Source organism: Thamnophis sirtalis, unplaced genomic scaffold (assembly GCF_051295495.1).
Source record: "Thamnophis sirtalis isolate CommonGarterSnake01/CBP01778 unplaced genomic scaffold, rThaSir2_p1.2 scaffold_1, whole genome shotgun sequence".
Classification (NCBI taxonomy): Eukaryota; Metazoa; Chordata; class Lepidosauria; order Squamata; family Natricidae; genus Thamnophis; species Thamnophis sirtalis.
The window spans coordinates 125,657,573-125,669,905 of NW_028261381.1; the positions used below are offsets into that span (position 1 = coordinate 125,657,573).

The 12,333-nt window shown below is 38.7% G+C and overlaps 1 protein-coding gene across 2 annotated transcripts in view; it reads left to right on the top strand.

The window, feature by feature from the left end:
- LOC106539229 (uncharacterized) overlaps window positions 1–12,333 on the top strand; it is an 86,969-nt gene that overhangs the window by 30,902 nt on the left and 43,734 nt on the right. For both annotated transcript variants that reach the window (XM_087723814.1, XM_087723817.1), the window contains exons 11-14: window positions 521–538; window positions 3,301–3,791; window positions 8,653–9,136; window positions 9,669–9,798. In XM_087723814.1, coding sequence (XP_087579940.1) covers window positions 521–538; window positions 3,301–3,791; window positions 8,653–9,136; window positions 9,669–9,798 — 1,123 coding nt within the window. The remainder of the gene's footprint in view (window positions 1–520; window positions 539–3,300; window positions 3,792–8,652; window positions 9,137–9,668; window positions 9,799–12,333) is intronic.

Genomic DNA, 12,333 nt, shown 5'->3' on the forward strand with positions numbered 1-12,333 from the left:
TATTTTAATTTGAATTCCCAGTTTTATGGTTCTGTCTTTGGTAGGTTGAGCTATTTTTTCTTTTTTATGTGAACAAAGATGAAAGAAAGAATTAAAGCAACTCTGCTTTCTCCATGCTGCTTGTCACTTCCTTGCCATCGTCTACAATCTTCTGCAGTGGACTGATAGTTTCTTTGGCTTTTTTATTATTTTTTATATGTTTTATATGAAAACCATTGTTTTCTGCTTGTACTTTCATAGAGAAACATACTCCATGCATCAAAGTATTTGTTGTATGGTAGTTTTTTTTTAATCCTAAGTGTTAAGATCTCCATTCTGTTGTTAACTAATATCATCTGTGCATGTTGAAGATTTTTATTTCTGCACTAGTAAAATAAATGTCTCTGAATTATTAATAATCTCTCAGCAAACAACTTATGAGCATGTAAAATTATCTTTAGACTCTGTAAAATCAGAATTGTTTAATTATTTAAAATTATATTTATTCTCTATATTGTTTGATAACTATTTTGTGTTATAGGATGAAGACATTGCATGTGTAAGTAGTGTGCTATAGAAGAGTGACTCCTCTAGCAAATAAGTATGTTGGATTTCTATGTTTTATTCAAATCACCTAACATTAGTATGTATGATAGTGCAATAATTTTCTATGAAGCTTATTACCAAAATAACAGATTATATGAAATAAAAATATGAAAAGAGATGAATATTTTGAAATTCCATATCCAATTATACTTATCAGAACATGAGTAGTTACATGATAAGCGCCCCCTAATGTTTACGAACAAGTCCCGAAATTACAAATGTTGCAGCTCATGGCAGATGTTCGTCCTTATGAATGACCACAGAGACTCTACAGCCTTCATCCTGTCAATCCCCACTTCTATGCTGAGTCTTTATAGGCACTAGGCCTGTGGCTACTCATTCTGTGAAGATCTAGAGAGCCTTCACTTTCTTGGCCTGTTTCAGTGCTTCAAGCCGTCAGTGAGTACACAGAGAATGGAGGCTTAAAGTACTGCAAGATCACGCAGGATCAGCAGCACGTGATCTCATGCTACTGATCTCTGGTGATCTGATGCAAATGCACAAGATCTGCAGAAAAAAGCTTTGCAAATGGAGGGAAGGCCTGAGACATTGAATCTTTTCCTTCATATGCCATTTTGCAAAAAGCCTTTGCTGCCAAGAACGAAGGCTGGGAGGAACTGTGCATCACTCCGGGGGCTCTGTTCTCTTTGCCAGAGGCCTTGAAGAAAAGCCTTTCCTGGTGAAAATGAAGCTCCAGCATGATGTGTGCTTCGTCTGGGGGCTGCATTCTCTTCAGCAAAGGCCGCCTCAAGCCCAAAGAAGCAGAGTTCTTTGAAGTGGCACCCATAGGCGCATAAACACTTTTTGGTCAGAGGCTGAAAGCTTCTATGAGCCATGATCTCTTGCAATTTGGCTAATGTACCAACACTTAGGCTGGGGGGTCAAATTTTATACCCCTCAGATAGGGTCCGCAACTTAGGAGTCCTCCTGGACCCACAGCTGACTTTTGACTACCAGCTGTCAGCTGTGACCAGGGGGGCATTTGCCCAGGTTCGCCTGGTCCGCCAGTTGCGGCCCTACCTAGATCGGGAGGCTCTCGCAACAGTCACTCGAGCCCTTGTGATCTCTAGGCTGGAATACTGCAATGGGCTCTACATGGGGTTGCCCTTGAAGTGCATCCGGCGACTACAGTTAATCCAGAATGCAGCTGCGCGAGTGATAGTGGGCGCACCGCGGTTCGCCCACGTTACACCCATCCGCGAGCTGCACTGGCTACCTGTCGGTCTCCGGGTGCGCTTCAGGGTATTGATGACCACCTTTAAAGCACTCCATGGTAGTGGATCTGGGTACTTGAGAGACCGCCTCCTGCCGATTACCTCCCTTCGACCAACTAGATCGCACAGACTGGGCCTCCTCCGAATTCCATCCGCCAGTCAATGTCGACTGGCGACTACACGGAGGAGAGCCTTTTCTGTTGCAGCTCCGACCCTGTGGAACGATCTCCCCGTTGAGATTCGTACCCTCACCACCACCCAGACCTTCCGCGCAGCCCTCAAGATCTGGCTCTCCCAGCAGGCCTGGGGATAGGTTTCCAAGTTACCCGCCCGAGTGTTGATTGCTGAACGAAAGTTGTGTTTTATTTTTTTTCTTTGTTCACATTTTGTTTTGTCTTTTGATACTGCACCCCCTTCCCTTGTGATTGTAAGCCGCCCTGAGTCCCCTCAGGGAAAAGGGCGGCCTATAAATCTTAATAAATGAAAAAAAAAAATGAAATTTCAGACTCCTATCCACTTTTTGCAGTGAATGGGTGCCTGAAGTCTTGCGAGATTAGGACAACCAGAAGCTTCCAGTCTGTGCACAAAAAATGTTTGCAGGCCAATGGGAAGCTTGAAGCCTTTGGAGGAGAGTCACCGAGACTGTCTGTCACTCCAGAAGTGGCAGGCAGCCTTGGTGAGTCAGAGAAGCCAAGCAGGGCATGCTCATCCTGCTCTCAATCGCTTGCTGGGAGCATGCAAAGAAACAAAGAGGCTGGTGAGGAGACAGATCTTCACAAGGCAAGTGACCTGGCGCAGCAGGATGGGGGGTGGAGAGCAATTGTGAGGACCCCAGGGAAGGGAGAATGGGATATCTCAGTGAATCAGGGGAGGTCTTGGGTGGTCTGAAGCAGGTGGCCTGTTCCATTGCTATGCCCCCCCCATGGCCTTCCCCACCCTAAGATATTGAAGCCGTGCATTCGATTAGCGAATGCTTGGGCAAAAGGAGGGCGTGATCATGTTCAAGTTACGCAATTCACTCCTATGAATTATCAGGTTATGAATGGAATGGGCAGGTTCTATTACATTAGTAACTCAAGGACTACCTATAATAACTCATTCCTGATCCAGTTCATCCTGCAAGGAATTTCTGTAGTAAATTTATGTAGATGAAACATTTAAAAACAAGGCCTTCTAAATGGTCTGTAACTCCCACAATTCTGTTAGTTCAGGAATATGAATTGTCATATGTTTCATCTCATACAGCATCATTGTTTTATCAATACCCATTGAGTTGTGTTTGTTGATCAAGGCTTTTCGGTTTGGCCACTGCAATGTTTTCAGTGAAGGCAAATGTATACTACATCTAGATATACAATGCTATTATCATAATACTCAGATTCACTAGTGTGGCCAACAGTAACATTCACATGGAAATTTGGTTAAAGAGTATTTTAATTGTATTACATATCAATAGGTTTTCCAAAATGATGTCCATAAAGTAAAATTTATTTTCTTGCAGGGACATTCGCTTAAAAGGACAACTAGTGCACCAGAGTTGTCTTCATACAGAGACAAAACACTTATAAAGTTTTCTGCAAATTTCAATACTGCTATGGAAGAGCTTGATATCATGAGCAAGCATGTTCCTTTAGCAAAACCTACTGCTGCAGTACCAGAAGCTGAACCTACTCTAAAAAAGCATAGTTTTCCTGCTAACCTTTCAGGAATTAGTTTTCACCCTTCAAAAGCACCTATAAATCCAGAGAAAGGTCCTGAAACACTTACAGGAAGTCCACTAAAACTGCCTAAAGGAAATCTTTTTGAACCAGTGCCTGCTCCAGGTGAAATAGATCAGACTGCTCTTGCTGATGAATGTCGAAAAGCTGGAATTAAGTACATCATTTTTCCAAAGAAAAAAAGAAGATCATTGAAATTAGGGAAAAGTATTACTCCCAAAGTATTGGATAGTATATTTCAAAAATTAAATGAACCTCCAAAAGTTCTTAAAAGGTTGTACATTTAATAACAATTTTATTATATATTTATTTAGACAGTTGGACAGGACAGATTTAAGTCACAGATCTGTTGGTTAAATATGTTTGGATTGGGGAAGATGTATGAAGGTTATCCATATGAAAATAATTACTACTGATAATATTTCTGGGCTGGAGCAAGGTGGTATTAATTGCTATGGAGCTGCAAACTCCATTTGCTCCCCTAAAAGTTACTAAGATCCAGATCCTCAGCTTTGTTAGTCTTAATGCACAAGTTTGGAACCAATGTGTGGGGGTGACAGTGAAATCAGCTGAAAAAAACATTTTCTTAAAGCTATTTCTAAAGGCACCTATTCTTTCTGTTGCAGGCATCCGTCTTTGTTTTTTTTTTTTTTGTTAAATAATCCTCATTTCACAAGCACTAGTATTGCAATAGCAAATATGTCCTTCCTATTGATATAAACCGAGCTTTATTTTGCCACAATGAAGGAACTAAATATTTAGAAGCATTGCTAGGTTTGTGATAGCTCTTCTTTTTTACAAGCTACCATTTGGGAGAAAATAATAAACTATGTGTAGACATCTTATTTTCCTCCAAGTCTCTTTAGTATGTTTCCGGCAGATGCTCATTTCTTTGAGTGATCAGACAGATTCTCCATTGTTTGCAGAGGATATTCACATCTCTGCTTGTGCCAGGATCAGCCCTGAGGAAAATAACCCAGTATGATTTCAAAAGACCTGGCTACTTGATTGCAACTACAGGAAAAGAGAAGAAAAAAGTGCCCAATTTTGGCTCAGGCAGCTTCAGATTTCTCTCCATGCTGGTCACCTCCAACTCTGCTACTGCAAGTCTTGCTATAGATCCATGAGGGCAATCCTATGGCATGCATGCCACAGGTGGCACGTGGAGCCATATTTGCCGCCACGGCAGCCCTCAGCTCCGGCCAGCTGATTTTTGGCCAATGGGCTGTTGGGCCGTTTTTCGCCCTTCCCAGCCTGTGGAGGCTTTCCTGAAGCCTCCAGAGCCTGAGGAGGGCAAAAACTCCCCTTCCCGTATGGGGGTGTCGGGCGTGCATGCGTGAGAGTGGGTCATGTGCGCATGCCCAGGTGGGTGGGATGTGTGCATGCGCAGGTGGGTGGGCACGCATGCACACACGATAACACAAGGACGCAAAATTTTGGTACCCCTTTAGAAAAAGGTTAGCTATCACTGCTATAGATGAACCCTACTTTTATACTACCAGTTCCTACTGGCTTTTCTCAAGCTATGATAGTTGATCTTGCCAGAGAAAATTCATGGTGAATTCTCATTAAACAATCATCTTAATCATTGGAGTAGAAAAAACTATGATCTTCTTTTGGGCCGTTTCAAGATCGTTAACTTTGCATATGGCCATCTCACATCCACTCTATTTCTGCAGTCTTTTTCCAATACCACTAGTGCAATGCTGGGCTGCTTTTTAGAACAAATCATTGGATTTCTCAGCACCAGGCTTTTCATAGTTCTGATCAGTGGATCATATTGCTTGGAACACCCTAATATACAGTGAAGCACACATATATACATACATACATACATTCACTGGTGTAGGTATGCTGGTCTTGTTGTATTTGGGTCTTTTCCTGTGTAAGATTAAGATTGTCTTGGCAACGTTTTGGCGAGGTCCCACTCGCCATCTTCAGGCTGGTGTTTTCGGCTTTGTGCTTGTGCGAGTAAGGTGTGGTCGGAACTGTCGTCTTTCTATAAATCTTGGTGGTGGTGTGTGGAGTCCTGGTTTTGTTGCTGTAAGTGGGTTGATTGGCTGTGTAATCCTGCAACTACACTGCCAATCAACCCACTTACAGCAACAAAGCCAGCACTCCACACACCCCCACCAAGATTTATAGAAAGACAACAGCTCTGACCACGCCTTACTCGCACAAGCACAAAGCCGAAAACACCAGCCTGAAGATGGTGAGTGTGTATATATACACAAACACACACACACACACACACACACACACACACACACACACACACACACACATTTACCTTCCATATTGTTTTAGAATTCTGTCACCCATGTTTTAGATTAACTTCAGGGCAGGTTTTTTTTTTTTTTTTTTTTTTTTACTATTTTAGGATTGTTTCTCTTTTGCAGAACATTTCTTTGAAGTAGATTTCCCATTAGTTCTAAACTGGCATGTCCCTTTTCTCAAAATTCCTTTATCTCCATCAGGTTGCATCTACTGAGGTAATTTGTCAAAGACCACATTACATTTCAACTAACTTAGAAATCATGTGATTTTTAATGTCTACCAGTAGTTGAAAACTAATATATTGATATCCATCTAAGAAAATATGTAGGGAATTCTATTTTAAAAAATTAAGATGAACTTGGCAAAGGCCTTCTCAGCATATAATGAAATTAATTCTGTGAAGTTTTAATTCTTTTGTGTATTTGTTAGCAGATTAAGCACATTATCCGAAGCTTGTCTCAATTGTGGAAAGCTACATTGAGATGAGTGAATAATATCTGAAAAAAAGACATAATTTTTTTCGCTAGAATAGGTGTTAAGATTTTGGTAACTGCATTAATTAATGATTAACAGCACATTGACTGGCATCTTTTGGAGGAGAATTATTATCCCATTTTGTAGAAGATAAAAGATAAGCAATTCAGTTTGTTTTTCTGTGAGAAGCAGCATGATTTGCACAGGTATTAAATATAGTTCTTAATATAAAAACAGAGTAATGGTGTTGTCCATTGCTCTGGATTGCTGTGCCTGACAATACTGTATGTCACTCATTCTTGGACTAAGTCTAGGACTGAGGACTTTCTTTTGTATGAAAATGGTTTATTCAGCAACAGAAATAAAATGTTTCTAAAGTGTCATAAAGCAATGTACAAATGTGAGCTGCACAACTGTATTTTATCTCCTCTTCTTCCCGTCCAAGATTCCACTCAGATGTTGCCTTCTCTATTTCAAGCAGAAGGCATACCAAAAGTATACTTGGGGTCACTAGCCAGACACTGATACCACCAACACACTCAGCACAGCATAGCTGTAGACATTAACTTCAAAACTCCTAGTAGCACCTTTGATCTTGGAAGTCCCCCACTCAGGGCATGGTTCTATGGTGTAGGGCTCTTCCATAACTTAATGATTTGACTTTCTGTAAATAATTATTGTTACTATTCATAAACTTTTTAGTTAAATCCACACCAACCCATCTTATTGGTTCTAGAAATCCAGAATTCTATTGATAGGTTTCTTTCCTTCTAAAAAAAGGGGGATTGCAAACACACCTCCAGAGGACTGCCAGCTTCTTTTTGAGGAACTTTGTCATCCTTAAGATGATGCCCACAGACCTATTGGACCTTTGTTGTCTGAACAATTATTTGAACCACTTTCATTTCAAAATTCTTCAGAATTAATTTCCATTCTTCCCTTATTGCAGAAAGGGATTAGCTTATAACTATAAATTTGTAGATGATTTGTAGAATGGATAACTTCATATATCTGAAGTTATGAGCTGTAGTGGCGCAATGGTTAAAATGCAGTACTGGAGAATACTTCTGCTGACAGTTGGCTGCCTGCAATTTGGCAGATTGAACCTCACCAGGCTCAAGGTTGACACATCCTTCCATCCTTCCACGATGGATAAAATGAGGACCCAGATTGTAGAGGGCAATATGCTGACTCTGTAAACTCCTCAGAGGGGTCGGTAAAGCACTGTGGAGCAGTATATGCACTAAGTCTAAGTGCTATTGCTATCTATATTATACCTTCACACTTTTTCTTCATTTTATACTGTGACTGATGCATCCATGCACAAATGTTGGCCTCTCCACATCCCTGGGAATTTTCTTTAAATGTGCACTGCATATTATTTTGTTCCTTTTTCTCTAGGCTATCATTTCCCTTAATATCCAGCCAGCTGGGTATTAACTGCTTATTACATCATTGACTGATCTGGCTACATAGTACAAGATTTCTATTCCAACAATTTCTTGACCTCTGAATGAGACCATCTCTTCCTTTCAGTTTATCCAGTCTGTAGGAGCAATGATATGCACTTTGTTAACTGCTGCTGCAATTCTGTAAATGTGAGGTGCTTGCACATAAATCTCTCTAGCATCAGTCAGAATAGATGATATTCTCTGTCACTGGCTCATGTGATGTTACATTGTCTATTTGTGGGCATGTATACTAGATAGTTCTTGCTCTGGTTATGCCCTCGTTCAAGGAATTCTTCCATTGATCAAAATAAGATTTTTCTTTCATGCTTCTTTCTCAATAGAGATCCTCACCATTAATGCCTAACTCAGGGGCATCTGTCACTTCACCTGAACTGGCATTATATACAGCAGACAAGTTATCTAAGCATAGGAAATTAATTCAGGACCCTGCTGCTATGAAAGGGAAGTTTGAAAACATATGTGCAAAAATGAAAGTGCTGTTCAAGCTATATGGGATTGTCTTTGTAGGGGTAAAATGAATCTTTTATTTTAAAGAATCATCCTAGTTCACTGAGGGAGATACTATTTCGAGTTTCCCTTTGAACTTGCAAAATAGATTGAATTATCTACATCAAATCAATTATTTATTTGTGGGGTATATGTATATTATTCTACATGATTACAAAGTTATATACTTCCATACTAATGGATAATTCTACTTGTGTTTCCATTAGAAATTTTTTTACCATAACTTTAATATTATGTACTTAATCTGGGTAGTCCTGTGGCATCTTAAATCTGTTTTTAGGTTGAAGTGGTATAAAGTGATAAATACATAAATTACAAGCTATTAAATTTTGCAGTTTATAATATTTATTTCAGTAATCATTACCTCAGTTACACATTGATCGTAATTTTGCTTCTCCTTTTTAGGTCTATGTCTCTGATTCTTCAGAATCTTCATATGCATAAAAAATACTCTGTTAAAGTATCTCGAGCAATTCAACTTTATAGAAACCCCAGCCTCCCTTATTTGTTAAACTTTGAAACATTTGCCCAAAAACAGGGTAAAGGATCTGAAGATTCTGATTATCTTTGGGCCAGGCTGGTGTGGAATAAATGGTTTGAGGAGCGGTTTGTTTCCAAAAACAAATCTGATGAAGATAAACAGATGTTAGGCAAACATCTTTTGACACCGGAAATTGAGGATGTTACGAAAGAAAGAGAATTACCAAACTATGTGAATCCTTTTCTATTTGATGGCAAAAAAGAAGAACTTGAACAGTGTGAGCAGGAGATTGAGAGAATAACTCAAGAGATAAATAAAGGATGCGCTACAGCGTTTAACTATTGTCGTCGTGGAGCAATATACAGAAAGATTGGAAAAATGCAGTCAGCTTTGGATGACTTAGAAAAAGTTTGTTTAAAACATATTTTGCTCATAAATTTTATTTAACTTATTGTATAGCTAAAGATTTCCATGGTTGCTTCTTCCTCTTCACTTTTCAAAAGAAAACCTTCCAGTTTTTAACATTTTTGTATTCTAAACTATTTAGCAGATAATGTCATAGTGTTTCCACATGTATTTGCTTTCATGTGCACATATGTATATATGTGTACACATACAATCATTAGAAAGGAGGTTGACAAGAGATATAAGCAAGAAAACACAAAACTAGAGCTCTGTGCCAGAGAATTTATGTCATGGAATAAATGTGTGGTAATTTGCATGAAAAAAGGTAATGAGCAATTAGATGAAGAAATATAAAGGACACCATATGATAAGAATACAAACACAAACTGATTTTCCCCTATGTGGAACTAATAATATTTAAATAATATTTCTCATCAGTTCAATATTTATAATATTTTCTTCTACAGTATTGAACTGTAGAAATAGTGCAGAAATAAAGTAATCATATTGATTAATTATGTTATTATCTTTGTAGGCAATACATTTGGAACCATTTCTGGCTAATGCCTATTGGCACAGACACTTAATATTTGTTTACCAAAACAAAATTATTCCAGCTCTAGAAGATTTGAATTTTATAATTAAATGTAACGTAAACTATACAGGTAAGTGTTATTGAAATCCTGTCGTCACTACCAAAATAGGTTGCATATAGTGTAATACACATAATGTATATCATACTATATATAATTATTGAATTAGATAGACTACTGTTTAACAATTTGGTTAGTCAGATATTTGTGAATTGTTTTCTAGGCATGATCATGAACATGATAACAGTGATAATTTAGATAATAGGTCGCTAACTTTTTGCTTGACTGCACTTGGCCCACTTGGCTGAACTGAATGAAGAATTGTCTAGGGCTACATCTGTGTATGTTTGTTTGTGTGCGTGCGTGTATATATATATATATATATATATATATATATATATATATATATATATATATATATATATATATATATATATATATATATATATATATATATATATATATATATATTATACATATACATACATACATACATACACACACACACACACACACACACACACACACACACACACACACACACACACACACACACACACATATATATATATATATATATATATATATATATATATATATATATATATATATATACACATACACCCCCCCACACATATACACATACATACATACATACATACATACGTTTATATATATATATATGTATGTATGTATGTATGCATGCATGCATGCAGGTGTTGGCGTGTTTGGGTCTTTTCCTGTGTAAGATTGAGAGTATCTTGGCAACGTTTCGACGAGGTTCTCATCGAAATGTCACCAAGATACTCTCAATTTTACACGGGAAAAGGCCAGAATACGCCAAGACCTGCATACCTGTACCCGTGAAAATCTACGAAAATACACACACATATGCAACATATACATACATACATACATACATACATACATACATACTTACATACAGACACAAATATAAAATACACACACACACACAAAATGGGTGTCCAGCCTATCGGCTTGCCTTGGCTGCACTGAATGAAGAATTGTCTTGGGCTACATCTGTTTGTGTGTATGTGAACTTACATCAAGAGGAACAAGAAGCACTCACCAACCTGAAGAAAGACAACAACATAATCATTCTCCCAGAAGACAAAAGTAACGCCACAATGGTGATGAACACGTCTGACTACCAAGCCAAACTATCCAACCTACTCCAAGACCCTGCTTACAAACCTCTAAACACAAAACACCAAATCCAAAATAAAAGCTTCTCCCATCAGTGAAGAGATCTCTCAAACGTATTAATCTCAAATCGATTCCAAAGAAAAACAATTATCAACCTAATCCAAAGGGAGACTCCCCCCAAAAACCGAGACACAGAACAGGACAACAGTATTCCCCTCCTCCCTTACATCAAAGGCACCACAGATAAAATCAGCAAAATTCTCCACAAGCACAATATCAAGAAAGCCTTCAGAACTCACCAAAAAATAGCCAACATCTCAAGAAACCCCAAAGACAAGATCCAGCTAGAAAATCAAGGAGTCTACGAAATACCATGCAAAATTAGAGACTTAATTTGGTTCTGTACTTAATAACTGCAGCAAGACTGTTGGTGGCGCAATACTGGAAGAAGGAAGATGTACCTACAACTCAAGAATGGACTTTGAAAGTTATAAACTTAGCCGAGATGGCAAAAATCTCAGCATATCTTAAAGATCACTCAAACAAGAGATATAAACGAGACTGGAAAAAATGGATTGACTATGCACAAAGCAAATATTGGACTAAGAAATTCCAGATAGCATATGCTTAAGATTAGTAATAACTTAAACTGTTTAAAGTTTGGGTAACAGTAAGAAGCTGAGTCCAACGCAGAGATCCTTTCGATCCTTTTCTTCTGCTTTGTTTTTAAGATACCTTAGACTATGTTTGTTAAAAAGCTATACCGTGTAGGGGCTCTGGGAAGTCGGGGGGAGGGAAGGGAGGTGTGGTTTTAGGGGGAGGGGGGGAGGGGGGAAATATAATATGTCTTAGATCTCAAAGCACATGATTGCACTTGTATACTGTGGCTTTTTAATGGTAGTGTAAAGATAGGACAAGCTGAATATATTGATAGACAATAGAAATACACCGAAGGGAGGAGTAGAGTGAAAGAAGAAAGAGGGGTAGCGAGGGTGGGAGAGAGGATTGGAGGCAGGAGGAGAAGGAAGGGAGGGAATGTATTGGGAGAGAGGAGCGATAGAGGGGGAGGGGAAGTAGGTAGTAGAGCGGAATGTTGGAAGGAAGGATGTAAGTTGGAGGGGGTGAAAGAGGGTATATGGTGGGTCAAGGTGGCATATTGGGTTTGTATTTTGGGGGGTAGGGTCTATGAAAGCGAGGGCTGTGTTTATTATTCAATGTTATATGCCCCAGTCATGCACAGTATATATGTGATTGTATGAAATGAAATGGAAATGGAAATAAACGTATTTTGATAAAAAAAAAAATACCATGCAAAATCTGCCCTGCAACATACATAGGACAAACAAACAGGAGAATAAATGCACGCATCGCAGAACACAAGAACACAGTAAGAAAAAAAACACCTTCCTTTTCCAGCATCTTAAAGCTACAGGACATGAA